At 47.3% G+C, this 17,726-nt stretch overlaps 1 protein-coding gene across 11 annotated transcripts in view; it reads right to left on the reverse strand.

Moving 5' to 3' along the window:
* Window positions 1-17,726, reverse strand: part of PTPRU (protein tyrosine phosphatase receptor type U) — a 446,790-nt gene that overhangs the window by 115,734 nt on the left and 313,330 nt on the right. For all 11 annotated transcript variants that reach the window (XM_077337173.1, XM_077337172.1, XM_077337171.1 and 8 more), the window contains exon 14: window positions 13,670-13,808. In XM_077337173.1, the coding sequence (XP_077193288.1) occupies window positions 13,670-13,808 (139 nt within the window). The remainder of the gene's footprint in view (window positions 1-13,669; window positions 13,809-17,726) is intronic.

Below are 17,726 nucleotides of genomic sequence, written 5' to 3' on the forward strand. Positions count from 1 at the left end.
CGACAACCTACTTATCAAATTTAGATACCACTCCCTCTCTCCCAAAGAGGACTCGGGGCAGCTAACAGCATATACAGGACACCCAATAAAACAATAAGTATACTTTAAAATATATAAAATGATTAGAAATCTATCCAGTATCAAGAAAAGTGAGATGCATGGATGGGGAAGACCCAGTTGAAGCACACTGGCTGCCTGGTGGATCACAGTTGCCCAAAGGTCATGTGAAAAAGAGCAGCTTTTGCATGCCCAGCAGAACCTGGAGAGGGCTTGCAAGACACATGCCTCTTCAGGATGGGGGCCGCTACTGAGAAGGCCCCCACCATGGTTGACCTAAGGTGGACAAGTTCACCTTTCAATAAATGCCAAAATGAAGATTGGAGAACATGGGGAGGATCATGCCGAGAGAGGCAGTCCTGAAGGCTTGAGGGTCCCAGGCTGTTCAGCAAAGGTATTCGTGATTCGATACAGTAGTGGTCCCCATCCTTTTCGAGCCTGTGAGGACATTTGGAATTCTGACTCGGCGTGGCAGGCACAGCGACAAAATGGATGCTGCAGGAGGCGGAGACAGCCACAAAACAATTGCCGCAGCTGATCTTTAGCAACACAGTGTGGATCTTTGTGCTGTGGTGGCAGCTGCTGCCAAAGCGACATTTAAAAAATGCACAACCAATCAGATCTTCGTTAGTCTATCCGAATCCCAATTGGGCAAAAGCCCGATCCATATAGACATCATACCTACTCCAGCGGTCCCTATCTGCTACCAGCAGTCCCAGTTTTCTAACTCTTGTTCCTGCTAAATACATCTCCATATCGATTCCATATTTCTCCCCGGGGGATACCTTGTTACGTTTTCGTAAGAGTGTGGTTCTTCCAGGCTCAGTTCCCACCGATGCTGGGCTGAAGCAATTAGATCTCGGAGACGGGGGTGAAATGCATCCTGATTCTATGGCACGGCCATTGACATGCACGAGCCGTCTCTCATTTCATCCTCTGCAGCTGGGGAGGTTGATTTTGATCGGTTGATAATGTAATGCAGGGCGATTATGTTTCTCCAACATAACTTTAACTCAAAGAACAAACACCCTTGTGGCTTCTAAATCTGCGCAAGACAAGCTATTGCAGAGTGAATGAACACAGCCAGGTGGTGCAAAGTGTGAGGCAGGGATATGAACATGGGTGCATCCAAAGAATGTCCTATTTTCATGTGTGAGTAAGGGGAGGGCGTGGAGTACTTAAAACACTGTTTGGAACACTGGTCCACACATGTGGCTTTTACAGGCAGACTAGGCAAGATCTTGAGGCTGAGAGAAAGATCAGTTGCTTTGCATACTGAAAGGTTCAAGTCTGAGCACTGACACCTACCATTAAAGGACTGCAAGATTCTGCAAGTGACCATTTTTGTGAAGACCCTAGAGCAGTGATCCCAAACCCCCAGTCCGGAGACCAGTACCGGTTCGTGGATCAGTCGGTACTGGGCTGCGGCTCTGTCTAAGAAGTTAGGTGCTTCAGCCCACTAACATCGACCCAACTTTGCAGAAGTCCAGGTCACAAAGCTCCCCTTCTCCATTCCTGCTCTGAGTAGGACTCCCTCATCTCACGTCCAGGAGCGCCTTATGTGGGACAGCCCACACAACTCCGCAGCAACGAGGTTCCTGCCCGCTGCCTTCAGCGACCGTGGCGAAAAGAAACAGAGACCAGCATGCTCCCCTGTCCTTCTCATCTATTTGCCCAATCAGAGGAACCGTAGCGGCCTCCAGCTAAGCCCGCCCCTCCGGCGCTGTCCAATGACGGGTCCTCTAGTAGACTACCCCCTCCAGGCCTCAGTAAAATTGTCAAGCATTGACCAGTCCCCGGTGATAAAAAGGTTGGGGACCACTGGGCTAGAGGACTGCTGGCATTCATAGAAGACCAGTGGTCTCCAACATGAGGCCTTATGTGCTTCCTTCTCCCCACAGCAAAGGGGCAGTTCTGGCTTCACTCTATTTCATTACAGTAGGAAACTGGACTAACTATTTATTTCCTTGTGGAAAACTGTGGACAGAAGAGCTCAGGAAGTCTGAAAGTAGGTAACAGATGCCTTTGCCACAGGGAGATTCCGGAAATCCCAGCATTTTGTAACGGGGCCTCAGTCCCCCCTCCCCCCCACAAACCAACCATTTTGTTGTGTTGCCCACTGTATACATAAGTGTTGTCAAATCACAAACAACTAATAGTGATCCCAACAAGGGGATTTTAAAGCAAATGAGAAGCAAAGGTGGCTTGCCAGTGCCTTCCTCTGTGGAGTCTTCTTTGGTGGCTTTCCATCCAAAGACCAGTCCTGCTTAGCTTCTGAAATCTGAAAAAAATTAGGCTGTACCATGCCCCCTTCCCTCCCTGTTTTGAAGTGCTCATTAGTTCCACCAGATGGGTGACCTCTGGAGAAGACAATGACATGCATTCAACCATAGCCAGTAGGAGGTTCTACCAGCCTAAGGAGACTTCCTTCAACTTGAGTTGTTCCTAAACTGTTGGAATAATTATTTAAGTAGGAGGAAGACCCTATGGGCTTCATAACAGGGATGTGCACAAAAAAAAAGAAGAAGGTACATTGCAGATTCAATAAAAAGGTAAAGGTATCCCCTGTGCAAGCACCGAGTCATGTCTGACCCTTGGGGTGACGCCCTCCAGCGTTTTCATGGCAGACTCAATACGGGGTGGTTTGCCAGTGCCTTCCCCAGTCATTACCGTTTACCCCCCAGCAAGCTGGGTACTCATTTTACCGACCTCGGAAGGATGGAAGGCTGAGTCAACCTTAAGCCGGCTGCTGGGATTGAACTCCCAGCCTCATGGGCAAAGCTTTCAGACGGCTGCCTTACCACTCTGCGCCACAAGAGGCTCGCAGATTCAATATAGAGATGCAAATTGTAATCATTTGGGTTTGGCTGAATTTATTCAGCGCCATTATAATCTATGGCACCATTAAAGTCAATGGGAGATGTTGCTTTTTTTTTGTCTATTTCGTGCCCCCATCTGACCTCCATCGTTTCCTAAGGTGGGAAAAATGGACAAGACCCTCCAGCTCCAGCAGGTGCGCTGCAAATTTGGTGCCTCTTCTCCAAACCCGCACCCTCCAGACCACAGAACAGATGTATTTATTATTCAAATTATATCCCGCCCTTCTTGAAAAGGCAACATTGACTTTAATGGTGCCCTAAGCTTTAATGGAGTGTCCAAATCACCGAATCGCATCCGAATCGCATTTGGATACTGCTGACTCAGCCGGTTTAAAGTACAATCAGCATGGATTCGGCTTATGCAAATTATTTCATCCCCATGTCATACTTTACTCAGTAGAGGATACATGCTGAGATGAAACCAGATGAACTAACAGCCTGATACGATATCAGGAAGTCTCATACATCCAAAGGAAAACGGTGGGCATTCATCATCTCCCTAGCTGAAGTATATTAGAACAATTAGTACTATTGTAAAAAGAAGACCTAAAACCCACTGGAAGATGAGCAATCCTCTGCCATTGATATGAATGCTCTTGCCACTGCCTGGGCCTGCCAAGACACACCACGAATGAGAACAAGCACAAAGTCTAGATTGAAAGAGCCCCGCACCTCTTCTCCCATTCCTTTTATGCAAGGCAAAATGATTCGCTTCAGATCCTGCTTTGTTAGCGCCTGAATGCTGCTACCCAGGTTATTCTTCTCTAAACTGTTTATGTTCACATTTGAATAGTAGGACAATTTAGGAAGCTCACATCAGGTGCTCGGCAAATGTACTGACAATCTGGCAGAAGATCCCCATGCATTTCAAGCATTTAATTGCTTTTTTTTTTTTAATCGCAGGGAAATTAAACCTAGACATAAAGTTACTCTGCAAGGCTATCTAATTTTGGGGGTTTTGTTTCCTGTACATTCTGTGTCAGCATCAACTGGCTTCTAGTTAGTCTTTGTGTTGCTCTCGCTCTCCTCCCCCCCCCCCCTTGTGGATTTGGTATGTTGGTTTCTGTCCTTCTTTCCCCCCTGAAGCATGCTGATTTACAGAATTGTCTAAGCAGCTTTACAGCACTAGCTGCCAACAAGAAGTCGATTCTTTCTGGCTATAGCCAGTTGGACATTTTCAGAGAAAGGACGCAGGAGGAGCTACAGCCCCAAGAGGGTGGGGTAGGGAAAAGTGGAAGTAATTCAGCGTTTTTGGATATTTCTTTGAAGTCTAAAGTTGTCCCTGGCTCTCCCATACAATTTGGGTCGATAAACCATTCCCAGTCATTCCCTGCCATTTGTTAGAGTCATGGAGAGAAAGGGCTTATATTTGAAGGGTCATCCCGTTGTGGTAATCCTTGACATACATGCAGACTGATAAGTGATTTGTGCTGCAGTTTTAGTTTGGACAAAGAAAAAGCATCAAGCAACACAATATTCTCCCAACATAGAAAGATAATATGTGAAGTGGCTATCGAGAAACCAAGGCCGGCAAGTCTGTGTGTGTGTGTGTTTGCAATTTCCAAGTGCTAAGTGGGGTGAATTTGAACTTTTGAAGCTGGGTACTGTTTTGCTCCCTACACTGGGACTCTTAGCCATTCCAGGTGAGTGTTTGCCTCAAAGGCCCATGATTCTCCTTTCCTGAGACATCACGTGAGGCAGGACACCCAATATGGTGCTACCAAAAATACCTGCAAGACCTCCTGCCATGACATCTTTTCACTCATCACATGGTCTGGGAGAAAGTGAGAACCTGAAGTCTGGGTCAGAGACGGATGACCAAATGACTGCAGCCTATTTATTTTCTGGCTGCTGTTTTGATACCATGAGGACCTTCCATGGTTGCTTCGACACGGAGCTCTTGCTCCATATCCCAACAATGCAAATCGTAGTGGTTTAAACTGAGCACCCACTTCCTGGGCTTCCCCCAACTCTGCTACGCAGTTTCCAAAGCCTGCTTTGCAGCAATCTTTCCTGCACGATCATATTAAAAAAAGATATGGGGAAAGTAGGGAAGGGAAGATACAGGCTTCCAGATAGGCCACCCATCTGAGTAACCTAGTCTCATTCCCAATTTATCTCCCTTGGTGAACTCAAGAATGGAAGAAAAATGGCCTCCACGTAGTGACTCTCTGCCCTCCCCAGGCACCACCCCAAATCTCCCAGCATTTGGTGAGGCCAGGTTGGGAACTTTTCCCCACACCTCCCCACTTTCACTCAACACCAACTACAGCACCATATCCTATACCCTATTACAGGCTGATTTTTTTTTTAATCCATACTGCCATTTGTTAGAGTCCTTCCATCCTGACTCCACAGGAGGTAGCTGGACCATATTCCCTGAGGCCAGAGGAGGTGAGAGAAGTGAGTTGGGGTCTGTGTGGGGCCCCTACCTCCACTTGGGGCCCATGAGAAGGACAGTGTGCTAGAGCAGGGGTAGTCAACCTGTGGTCCTCCAGATGTTCATGGACTACAATTCCCATGAGCCCCTGCCAGAAAATGCTGGCAGGGGCTCATGGGAATTGCAGTCCATGAACATCTGGAGGACCACAGGTTGCCTACCCCTGTGCTAGAGCCATGGCCTGGGCCAAGCCAGCAGGCCCAGAATGATAAGTAGGAGACCAGATGGGGAGCAAACTCCAACCCAAGCAGGACACTGAGCACGAGCAACAATGAGGACAATCAAGAAAGGAGGATCAGTCAAGCAATTGCGTGAGAGCATGGCAGAGCAGAGCAGAACTAAGCAGACTGACTGTGCCCATCCCAGAGAAAGAATTTTAAAGAGGGAAGGCAGCTGGGCCAAGGGGCAGAGCTGGGGACGCCTTATGACTGCAATGGGGAGGGGCTAAAGAAGGAAGTGATGTATAAAAGGAGGCTCCAAACGAAAAGCCAGGGAGGCAGTGAATGAAGGAGTAGCAAGGCTAACTACTCCATTGTCAGGGTAGTGAGTTGAAGCTACCTGCTTGGGTAGCCCCCATTCTGAGAGTGTCCCTATCAAAGAGGGCATGATGGCGGAAGGCAGCATCCACCCAGGGGCTGCCAAAGAACCTGACGCCATGACAATATTCCTATTGCCCAGTAAAAGATGAGCTGGAGACACATGGAGAGGGCAATGACAGAGGAAATCCCAAGGCAGAGGCTCTGGCTTTGCCTCCAAGGTGGGAATGATAGCAAAACAGAGAATTGCCTCCATGTAGAAACCGCCCCATAGATAGACTGTGAGAGTTGACTTAATTAATACTTGGGACAGAGCACTGATAATGATTCTTCAGTGCAGGACCTCCATCTGTTTTTCTAATTCCTACCATGGTGACTTGCTTTAAATCAGTCAATGGCCACCCTCACAATCCGGGATATTTGGAAACACCGTTATTGCTCTACGCTGATGACACCATGTACAAGAGTGAGTGTACAGAGATATCTGGAAGCATTCCAGCAGTATTGTCAGGGCAACAGGCCACTAATCAATTATTCTAAAAGCCAAGTTCTCCTGTTCTCTAAGAGTTGGCGCCCTTTGAAGTGGAGCATTGGGGGGGGAAACAAACTGAGCAAGTAAAACCTTTTAAATTCCTTGGCATTTCCTTGAACTATAACCTTAAATGGTCAACTCATCGGAATAAGATCCTTAGCGGGACCAGAGGCTCCGCTGCTCTAATCAGACATTTTCCTTAGAGGCGATCAATCCGTCCCTGCGGCTGCGAAGATCTTCAAGGCCAACCCTGTATGGAATACCCGTCTGGATTGAGGCCTTCGACAACAGTATCGAAAAAGCATTCCAGCTACTTTCTTCCGCCAGATCTTAGGCGCTCCGAATTGCGTACCTTATCACTCCGTTTGCTCTGAACTAGGTCAGAACCTCAGTGAGAAGAGAGCTTGGCTCTTAACGTTTCAGTTCTGGCTAAAAATACATTTCAAGGCTGCGACCGGTAGTCCATTGTAGCGTCTCTTAAGCGACTCGTCTAGAGCCGTATGGTTCTCAGTGGTCGAATTAAAACTGAAACTAATAGGAGTGGATATGAACTTCTCATTGTCCTTTGATCAATCTTATAACTTTCATTTAATTAAACAGAGACCATTAGATCATAAATGCCACAAACTCTTGCCTTCTCGCCCTGCGGTTTGTTCCGCTCTTGAAATCAGCTTACAAAATCATTTGGAAGAATGGCCTACTACTTCAGTGCTATAGTGTCTCCTTTCCAACTAAGGGCTTTCATGTTAGGATGCATAGATGCTTTCCCATCTAAGGTTTCATCTGGAAGATATGATGATGATGTTATCCCTTCAGTCGTGTCTGACCCTCGGCGATTCTATAGGAAAGTCTTCGCCACGCGTCCCTGTCTCTGACTGCTTCTTTTAGTTGGTCCATGGTCATCCCTATATCGGCTTTGATTGTGTTGAGCCACAATATAGTCATATCCCTTTCCATGAAAAGATTTATCCTTGTGGGATGGGTTGGCCTGATTCTATTCCCCATATAGTCCTAGAATGTCCTCTCTTTGGTACTCCCTCCAGGAAATGTCTTTCAACCTTTGTGCAGGAAGAGCTTATCTGGACAAAAATTGGGCACGCCAATTCCTTTTGAATGAGACCAATGCTGAGATTATGAAAGAAGGATTCCAAATTCCTTGCTAGTGCTATTGTCACCAATTCTAATTCTTAGTTGTCATCTGTTAATCTTATTACGTCTCGGTTTAGTTAATCAATTTTTACGCTACTTCCTAATTGTAATAGTTGGTTAATTGTTTGTCATGACAATTCTACTAATTATACTCTTAATATACTTAATAGTCAGTCATCCTAATTTCTAACCTATCTCCGATTTTACTTTGATCTTGTGACCGACCCTATTGTGATACTAGATTTAAAGCCCGTTGTACTTGTAAAAACAACGGGCGTTAGGTGTGTTTTTGTCTCCCGCACCAGGGAGTGCGGGAGAGGACTGACTTTTGGGAACTGTGGCATAGTGGTTACAGATGAACTTTCCAGAGCCATGTCTTCAGATATGTGAAGGGAAATTCAGTCTGGAGACTCTTCTTAGGGGGAGATTACATGGCAACCAATTCCTCACAGTTCTGCATTATTTCCCTTCTTGTGTGAATTAGGCCACAGACACCGAAAAGTCTCCCTGCCCTAATACACATGGGATAGTCACAGTACTCAGTATCCACCCTACTCCTTCTGTCTCCATTTTTTCACTGTTGATAGAACTGTTGAAGAACTGGATTTTTGTACCCTGCTGTTTACTATTCAAAGGAGTCTCAAAGCGGTTTACAAACAACTTTTCTCTTTGTCTCCCCACAATAGATAACCTGTGAGGGATGTGGGGCTGTGAGAGGTCTGAGAGAACTGGGAATGGGCCACAGTGACCCAGCAGGCCTCTAGTTTCTCAAAGCATTTTCTAATTGTCTTCCCTTCCTCTCCCCATAGTAGACGCCCCATGAGGGAGGTGGGGTAGCGAGCCTCAGATGGAAGCTGGCAACCCTAAGAGGAAGTCTCTCTGTGCACACCAGTCTTGAACTTAGTAAGGTTTTTTATACTGTTTTTTTATTTGCCAGGCCAAGGTTAGAAAAAGTCACTTCAGTTCCCATGTCTCTCCAGCCATTTACTTGTTCACTATTTACAGTTTCAGGCTGTAAATATTTATTTAGATCTTCCTGCACTTTCCAGACTCACAGGACTGATGCTGGTCTGTCTGTCTGCACCCCAGAATACAAACAGTTGCTGGTAAGGGCTGGCCATAGCCCATAGCCCAGGAGGGACACACCTGCACCCTCCCAACTGCAAGCAAAAATGGCTCCTTTGAAGGCTGGACTCTGAGGCATTGTATGATTTTGAAGTCCCACCTCCAAGCCTCCAGGAATATTTCCAATTCAGGCGTAGCCAACCTCCAGGTGGGGCCTGGAGAGCTTCTAGAATGACAGTTCATCTGCAGAGTATAAAGATTAGCTCCCCAGACATAAAGGGCTATTTTGGACAGGGTTGTGGTAGAGAAGAAACATTTAAGGCCTCCCACACAGGTTGTTGTTGAGCCGCAAGGGAGTGGCGGGAAATAAATTCAATAATAATAATAATAATAAAAGACTTGAGGCCTACTGCACAGAGTTGTTGTGCAGATGAAACAGGAGACAAATGAACCTCTGTAACAGCATCCAGTTTTGTCTGCAGAATAACGTTGTGCAGTAGGCTGAGATCTGCAGAGTTGCGAAGAAGAAATACACATGGCTTGGCTGTGTCTAACCTCTGGGCAGAGCAGTATTGTAAGTGAGAAGGGGCTCTTATGTGGCCTCCCTGTCAGCCAACTGTTTGGCAGAAAAAGAAATCCCCCCCTCAAAAGGAATGTCCACCCCATGCCCTCAGACTCCCCTGCATTGCTCTCGGTAACACCTCCCTCCTCTCAGTCAGGGGCTCCTCCTCAGCAGGCCTGAAGGGAGGGGGAGGGAACACGCTCACCAGCCTACTTCCAGCTCTGTCAGGGTTCTGAGGCAACTTACAATGACAGTTAGGACAGCCGTGGGGTTTAAAGGGCTGGCGCAGCCTGTCCAAGTCTCTGCTCTCTTCCCCCTTGGCAGCCCTACTGACCTTCTCTCCCTACGGTGGTCAGGGACAGACTGACAACAATGTCTCCAGACTGCCCCTGGGTGGGCAGGCCAGGACGCGCTTTGCGTCTCGAAACTGGATGGAACTCTGGTCTGTCTTGGTGAGGGCCCAGTCGGAAGGCGCTTTGCGCCTTCCGATTGGCCCTTTGCCCAACTGGCTAGAATTCTTGTCAGTCTGGGTGAGGGGCCAATCAGTGCCTTCCGCTATCCTGGACTGGCCCCACCCCTTTCTCCTCCCACTTAGGCCTTAACCAATTATTTATACCACTTCCAACGGTTTACAGATTACTTTTTGACTGATTCTATTCCTGTTTTTATGACTCAATAAAGGTAACTGGTTGGCTGGCTGGCACACCAATTTTGTTTCTAAAGGAAAACAGTCTCACCGTTGCCACCATCTGTCCTCTTCTGAGACAGGGAGGCTACAAGGTGGGAAACAGCATGTGACGCAGGCATCTCGAGATGCAACAACAGGAGGTCGGCCAAGAAGCCACGAGAGACCTGTGTGCGTGTGACTCTGTCCACCTCTGCTGTCCTCTCTACCACCCTGCCACCATGAGTTCTTCTGCCTGGCTGTCTCCTGTCATTTCTCCATGGACCGCTGTGGGGGGCGGGGGAGGTGAAAAAACTCCTTCGCCTGGGAATTAATGCTCCGGAAAGGGCAGTGGGATCACGCCTGTCCAGGCAGAATACTAAGGAACAAAATGTAGATGGAACACCAAGCAGGCAGATACCCAGTCTGCCTCCTCACCCCCTACCTGCCTTTGATCCACAGCTCAAACCAATGCACAGGAGGCATGCTTAACAGCTGTCTCGTCTGTCGGTAAGAGAGGCTGTGCCAGTGACAGCATCTCTGTGTGCTAGAAATCACGCTGAGACCTCGTCCGTGCAAGCAATGCACACAAGGAGCTCCCTGCTGAATCAAGCTTTCGGGATCAGCCAAAAGGAGGGGGAGAAAGGGCTACCCGGGACAAGCAGAACATCTCAGAACAGTCACCATCTCATGTGATTAACAGAAGAAAGGAAGCAAAAACCTCCCTTTCCCACTCAAGTTGTTAAAGCCTAGTTTTCCAGGCCCCACAGCTTTATAGATGTATCTGTCTGCTGCTGGGCCTTACAGAGACGGATCCAGCCCAGCATCGTTCAGAGGCATAAAGCCAACACCACCACCAAAAGTGCAGCTCTTCCAACAAAAGAGCCATAATAAGAACTAAGCAGTCATCGCGCCTATGACAGAAGGCTGGTACGTTTTGCCAAGGTGAGTTTTCTTTGGCAGAGGAAGAGAGATCCTTGTTGCTTTATCCAAGGCAACAGTAGCTCAAGGGCGGGATGTCTACAAATACAACAGAAATCATACGGAAATGGGCCAGAAGGCTTGGATCCCAACTAAATTTCTGCAGGTGCAAGTGGGGGTGCGGGCTGGCTTTTACCAGTTCCTCCATACCAATGCTTCTGGAAATGGTGGTCCCCCAGAAATAGTTTGGGGGTATCAGAGGTCTCCTGTGCAAGGGAGGAAATCAGCAAAAACACCCCCGCCCCTTCTGCTAATGACTATGGAAATTCAGGCAGGATCTGACCAAAGGAATATCCCCCCCCCAAAAAAAAATTTAAACCCTACTTTCCTCTTGTGGCTAAGATTAAAAACAGATGCAACAGATAAAGCCCCCATTAATCCCCCTGCCCAACTCACCATGTCTTCACAAATAAAAAAACCTTACAGCATCTCCTAAAAAGACTTGATGGAAGGCAAGCAGGGGGAGGGGAGAAATCCTGAAGCTCAGGGTTAGTCAAACTGTGGTCCTCCAGATGTTCATGGACTACAATTCCCATGAGCCCCTGCCAGCATTTGCTGGCAGGGGCTCATGGGAATTGTAGTCCATGTACATCTGGGGGACCGCAGGTTGACTACCCCTGCTGTAGCTTATTTATTTAATTCACTTATTTCCTGCTTTTCTCCGCCACGAGGACCCAGAGCGTCCTACATCACTTTCCTCACCTCTATTTTATAATACAGCGACCCTGTGAGGTAGGCTAGGCCGAGAGACTGTGACTGGCCCAAGATCACCCATTAAGCTTCCAGGGCACAAGTGGGGATTTGAACCAGGGACTTCCAGATGCGACTCCAGAGCTGTCAGTCACTACGCCACACTGTTGATGTCAAGCTAGCTGCCTCAAGGTCAGGCAAGCACACAGGAGTACCCAGAAGGTCATAACTGGTGCACTATGGGGAAAGATTGCCATTCAGCTCTGAGGGGTGGGTTTGTTTGAGGTTCTGACCCTTCCCGCAAAGCAAAAACGAATCCTGTGAAAATTCACCCTTCTGACACGCTATCCTGATTCTAAAGAAAGCAGCCAGCTGCACCATTCTGCAGTGGTGCCTCTGAGAAATTAGGATGGAGCAAGGAGGAGGTTTAACTTAGTGAAGTGTCACCGGAGAAAACAACATGCAACGGAGGAGATGAAGGGCAGGAACAACAGACCAGACCACGGATTTGACGGGCCTAAGCCCAGCGATCCGTGCCCTCTTCAATAATAACTGCACGAGAGGGTGCTCCTTGGGAATCCAGTACCCTGTCTTCCATCCAAATCCTATTATTCGTTAAAATTTTAATAGCCCTCAGCACTCTCAGCCAGCCCTCATGATGTTGCTTACAGCCAATGTCCCGAGGGGCGTTAATAAGGAATGCACTTTCAATCCCAATAAAGCAAACAACTACACTCTGGACGTTGCAAGGCTGCAGAGGAAATCTGGGCTCAATGCAAAGGGAGCAGAACTGTATTAAGACAGCGTTGGGGCATGGGATGGAGATGCTCAGCCGGAACTGGAAAGCACGCCGTGAGAAATTGCCAAAAAGATGACGTGGTATCATAGGAAGAAGAAGAGCTGGTTTTTATTGCCTGCTTTTCTTGCCTGCTCGAAGGAGTCTCAAAGTGGCCTAGGATCGGCTTCCCTTCTTCTCCCCACAGCAGACACCCTGAGAGTTTAGGTGAGGCTGAGGGAGCTGCTGAAAGGGCAGCTCTGTGAGCACAGCGCTATCAGGGCAGTGACGAGCCTGAGGTCACCCACCTGGCTGCATGTGGAGGAGCGGGGAATCAAACCCGGCTCACCCGATTAGAAACCACCAGTCTTCACCATGACACTACCCTGAGTTCCCAGTGGGGCTGTGACAGGAGTTGGCCCCAAGACTAGACTGAAGTGCGGGACTGATAAAATTGTGGGACAAAGTCGAAGAGATCAGGTGGAAGACCTGGAATTGTGAGCATTTCTCCCACATGGGCCCAATAGCACTCCCTCCTTGAGACCATTTCAGATCTGCAAAATGCTGCCAGGGACAGGAGACCAAAGTGTGCCAATTTCAGCCTGAAGTGGTTCTCTGCCACTTTACCTTCCTTGGTACCTTAATCTTAAATGGCTCTATGTGGCCCTACCTTCGTTGGTGAAGTGGGTGGCAGGTAGGAACATGGACTTTTCTGTGGCGGCCTCTCCCCTTTGGAATTCCCCCCCCCCTTGAGGCTTTCCAGCCACTTGCTTTGCTTTCTTTTAGGGGTCAGGCCAGACCAGACCAGGTCTTTTCACCCATGTGTTTATTTAAAAGTTTTTTTTATCTTGCTGGCTTTTAAAATGGTTTGCTTCTGTTTTATGGATAGTTTCTATTATGCTGGTTATTTCTAACGGCTTTTTTTTTTAATTGTGGGTTTCAATGGTAAGCCACCTCAAGCAGGACTCTGAAGAGATGGCATGGGGATATTCTAAATAAATAGATAAATTTCACACTGCAAGCACATGAATTAAGGACCTCACCTGTGTCTGCTGCAACAGACAGAAGGCTGAGACCCCAGACCCAACCAAAATCCCCCCCGCAGTGCGGAATTTGACCCACACTACAGCTAAGAATAGGAATGACTTTGACTGTCCATGTTAGGCCTTGGCCTAGATTGTCATTCTCATCACATTCCTCTTCATCCTTCAAAGCCGCTGGACTCCAAATGAGGTGAAATGACCCCGATGACAGAAGGGAAAGTGAAGGGGGGGGGGGATTGCTAGCTGCACAGCTAGCAGAAATGGACACGATAAGAGACAAACATCAGCTTGCTCACCCCTTTCGAATGACAACAATGATGGCTCCCAGGAGGATGATCAGCACCACCAGCCCTCCGGCGCAAATGCCCAGGATGAGGCCCATCTCTTCTGAGTGCTGGGACACTTCCAGGGGACGTTTGCTCTCTTTGCAAGCCGCTGTAAAGGATAAACAAAAGCAAGGATATAGATCAAAAAAGTTCCAGATTGTTGCAGTGGTTTAAGCAGAACTGACTCCTTTCTCCCTAGGGCACTTTCCTCTGAGTCAATCTGTACCTATCATGTATGCATTCCAAGATGAGTTGCATCATCCATATAACGCCCATGAGCTGCTCGGAGCCCTAATAAGCCTTCCCTCCCCTTTTCAGATGTTAAAGGCTTCCTAAAAGGTAAAGGTATCCCCTGTGCAAGCACCGAGTCATGTCTGACCCTTGGGGTGACGCCCTCTAGCGTTTTCTTGGTGGACTCAATACGGGGTGGTTTGCCAGTGCCTTCCCCAGTCATTACCGTTTACCCCCCAGCAAGCTGGGTACTCATTTTACCGACCTCGGAAGGATGGAAGGCTGAGTCGACCTTGAGCCGGCTGCTGGGATAGAACTCCCAGCCTCATGGTCAGAGCTTCAGACAGCATGTCAGCTGCCTTACCACTCTGCGCCACAAGAAGCTCTAAAGACTTCCTAGTTAGCAACAAATCCCTGTTTGTCATGCTTCCCCAATTGGATGAAACAGGAAACCCTGGTTGGAAGGCAAGAGAACAAACCAAAATTTGCCACTTTGTCATATGTGGACAGTCACAACAAACCACAGTTCACTAGAAACATGAAGTCTTCAAAGCACCACAGTATAGATCTGGGAGATTTAGGATCTGCTCCTTTCCACTGTAGGAATAAGCTCTGCTCTGCTGTTTTTCAGTGTGCTCCGCTCTGCTTTGCTCCTGTGATGCTTTTCTTAAATGATTTGTTAAGTAATGTTAAGTAGTTTTTAACCCTACCACATTTTCTCTCAAAACAATGGACACTTTTAAAAAGAGAAAACCCTTTATTTCAGCATAAGCTTTTCCAAGTCTGGGCTGCCTTCACCAGACGCACCGGAGTGTAGTTTCATCAAGCTAATTTATATGCAGAGCAGAAACGTAGGGGATATATTACAAAGTGAGCCCGGTTCAAAACAAGATCCAATTCAAAGACTAATCTGTTTACTCTGTGCAGGCATGAGACGTCGTTAAGACAGGCAAAACTCATAACCTAATGTAGGATTACAAGGGGGAATGGCTAAATGAAATGGGACAGTAATACCTCCCTATACTCTGACCTGGATAACTCAGACTTTTCCAATCTCTTTAGATCTCAGAAGCTAAGCAGGGTCAGCCCTGGTGAGCAGCTGAATGGGAGACCAACACAGAAGTCCAAAGCAGAAGCAAGCAATGACAAGCCATCTCTTCTTTGTCTCTTGCTCTTGCAAACCCTATAGGGTCACCATTGGTTGGCTGCAACCTGAGAATGCTTTCCCTCCCAATAGACCCTATAAAACTGTTTCATTTGTCATTAATGTCATTTTGTTGCTGTAGTAAAATGGAGTGGGCTCCTTCACAGCATAACCGGCCCAAGTTGGAAGAAAACAAGGCCATGCTGAAAGTGATGCAGAACGGCCACAAGAAGGAAGGCCCCCTCCCTGCTGAGATCTACAAAAACCAGCACGGCCAAGAACTTGAAATTCTCTTTCAACCCAATCTTAGGGGAAAGTGGCAGAATAAAATTTATTTATTTATATTTTAACTTATATACCTCCGCTCTCAAAGACTCGTGGCGGTTTACAATAAAGGAATAAAAACAATACAACCCTTTAAAAAGCCCCCAGCACATTAAAAGATAGCAATTCAATTAACTCCCATCTCCTCCCCTGTCCAGCTTGTAGCCAGGAGCTCTTCCATTAGGAGTGAGGGTCCTGATCTCATTAGTTTTAGGGGATCCCCTGATGGTAACTCCAGGACATCAGCCTCGACTCAACCATATGCCTGGCGGAAGAGCTCCATCTTACAAGCCCTGTGTAAAGCTGATAACTCCGACAGGGCCCTTAGCTCTTCATTCCACCAAGACATTTCCAGTCCCTTTTTATCGGATGTTCTCTGGGCCCTTAAAGAACGACCCAGGGACTTTCTACATGCCAAATACTTAATGATCATTCAGAGCCAACTCAAATGACGCCCGTCTCAGATCTCTAAATTTGTGAAGTCATGCTCTTCTTCAGCTAGAAATCTTTTGCCTTGCTTTTAGCTACCGAAGGGCTGACCTCACCGCTCAATAGTTTGAAATAGATCCCTGACACCTTCTACTGCCCTTGGGGGGGGGAAATCTGGCCGATTTGATCTATGTGGCCTTGGCAAGTAGGAGTGTGAGGAAACAAATCAGCCACTGCCCTTGGGCATCCGTAGGGCGAGCCATGCCCTGCCGTATGCTCCTTGCCCATCAGAGTGGAACAGAAGGTAGGCCAGTTCGCGAAGAGGCGTGTGTCATTCCCACCGCTCAATGTGGAGAAGGCATGATGGAGTTCAGTGCCAGCAAAAGGCCCATTCTCAGCCAAGTACACACAATGCCTATTTAATGTTCTAGCAAACAATCCAATCTAATCCCACATTAAAAACAAGCCTGCTTAATGTCCTGCTTCAAAGAAACAATTGCCCAATCTAACAAAAAAATAAGAGACAAATTATGTCTTTTCCTACCCTCCTCCTGGATTGGTTCTTTCCTATCTCCATTCGCCAGAGAACGGGCCGGGCTGTGACCACAATATTAACTCTATTAACCCCATACAAATTAGCTGCTCCACAACAGAGGTCATGGTTTGAAAGGGAATCTTGATGCCGAAGAATATGCTCATCTTGGATTGTGGCCAAGGAACACAGCTCAGTGGCAAAGCATCTGCTTGGGAGGCTGAAGGCAGCAGGGCCAGTCTCTGACATCTCAAAAGAATCAGGTACTAGGTGATGGGGAAGACCTCTACCTTATGCCCTGGAGATCTCCTTCCAGACAGAGCAGGCATTGTTGCCTTTGATAGACCAAGCACAGAGCAAGTTATGAGGCACTGGGATACCAATATGACGAATTAAAATATACAGAGTAGACTTCTATGGAGTCTTCAAACTTCCATTGTTCTTGATTCTTTTCGATTCAGCAAGTCCCAACGCGTTTCGCTCTTTAGCTTTTTCAAGGGACGTCAATTTTAATGTTAAAATTTTAATTTTCATCAAATTAATTAAAATTGTAATGTTTAACATTAAAATTGATGTCCCTTGAAAAAGCGAAAGAGCGAAACGCGTTGGGACTTGCTAAATATAAAAGAATCAAGAATAATAGAAGTTTGAAGACTCCATAGAAGTCTACTCTGTATGTTTTAATTCGCCATACTGGTATCCCAGTGCCTCATAACTTGCTCTGTGCTTGGTCCTTCACTGGGTCCTACCCCGCCCACTTTATCTTTATTTTTGATAGACCAAGGGCTATTTCTTAGTAGTAACACAGCTGTATGCCAGGGGATGCCCTGATCTGGATAACCCAGGCTAGCCTTATCTCAGCAGATCTCAGAAGCTAAGCAGGGACAGCCCTGGCTAGTATTTGGGTAGGAGCCCACCAAGGAAGCCTAGAGTCATGCCACAGAGGCAGGCAATGGCAAAGCACTTCTGAACATCTACTGCCTTGAAAGTCCTACAAGCTCACCATAAATCAGCTCTGACTTGATGGCGACAACAACAGCAGCAGCAGCATTATGGGATGAGGTACAGTTTCTGCTCTGTGTGCCCAAATTCCATTCATCCATCCATTACTTTTATTGGCATTCCAATAAACCCAAATTCAATCCCAGGATCTCCAGCTAAAAGGTCAGGTAATAGCTGGTGGAGAAGACCTCCACCTGAGACACTTCAGGGCTGCTGCCAGTCAACATGGTCAGTACTGATAACAGAAAGGACTGACCTGGAATAAGGCAGATTTGCGTGTTCATGTGGGTTTCAAAGGAGTAAGAAAAGCCTGCAGCCTAGGCATTGAGGTAGCAAGGAAAAATAAAGAGTGGAGCAATCCTGAG

This window comes from Paroedura picta, chromosome 5 (genome assembly GCF_049243985.1).
Source record: "Paroedura picta isolate Pp20150507F chromosome 5, Ppicta_v3.0, whole genome shotgun sequence".
NCBI classification, from domain to species: domain Eukaryota; kingdom Metazoa; phylum Chordata; class Lepidosauria; order Squamata; family Gekkonidae; genus Paroedura; species Paroedura picta.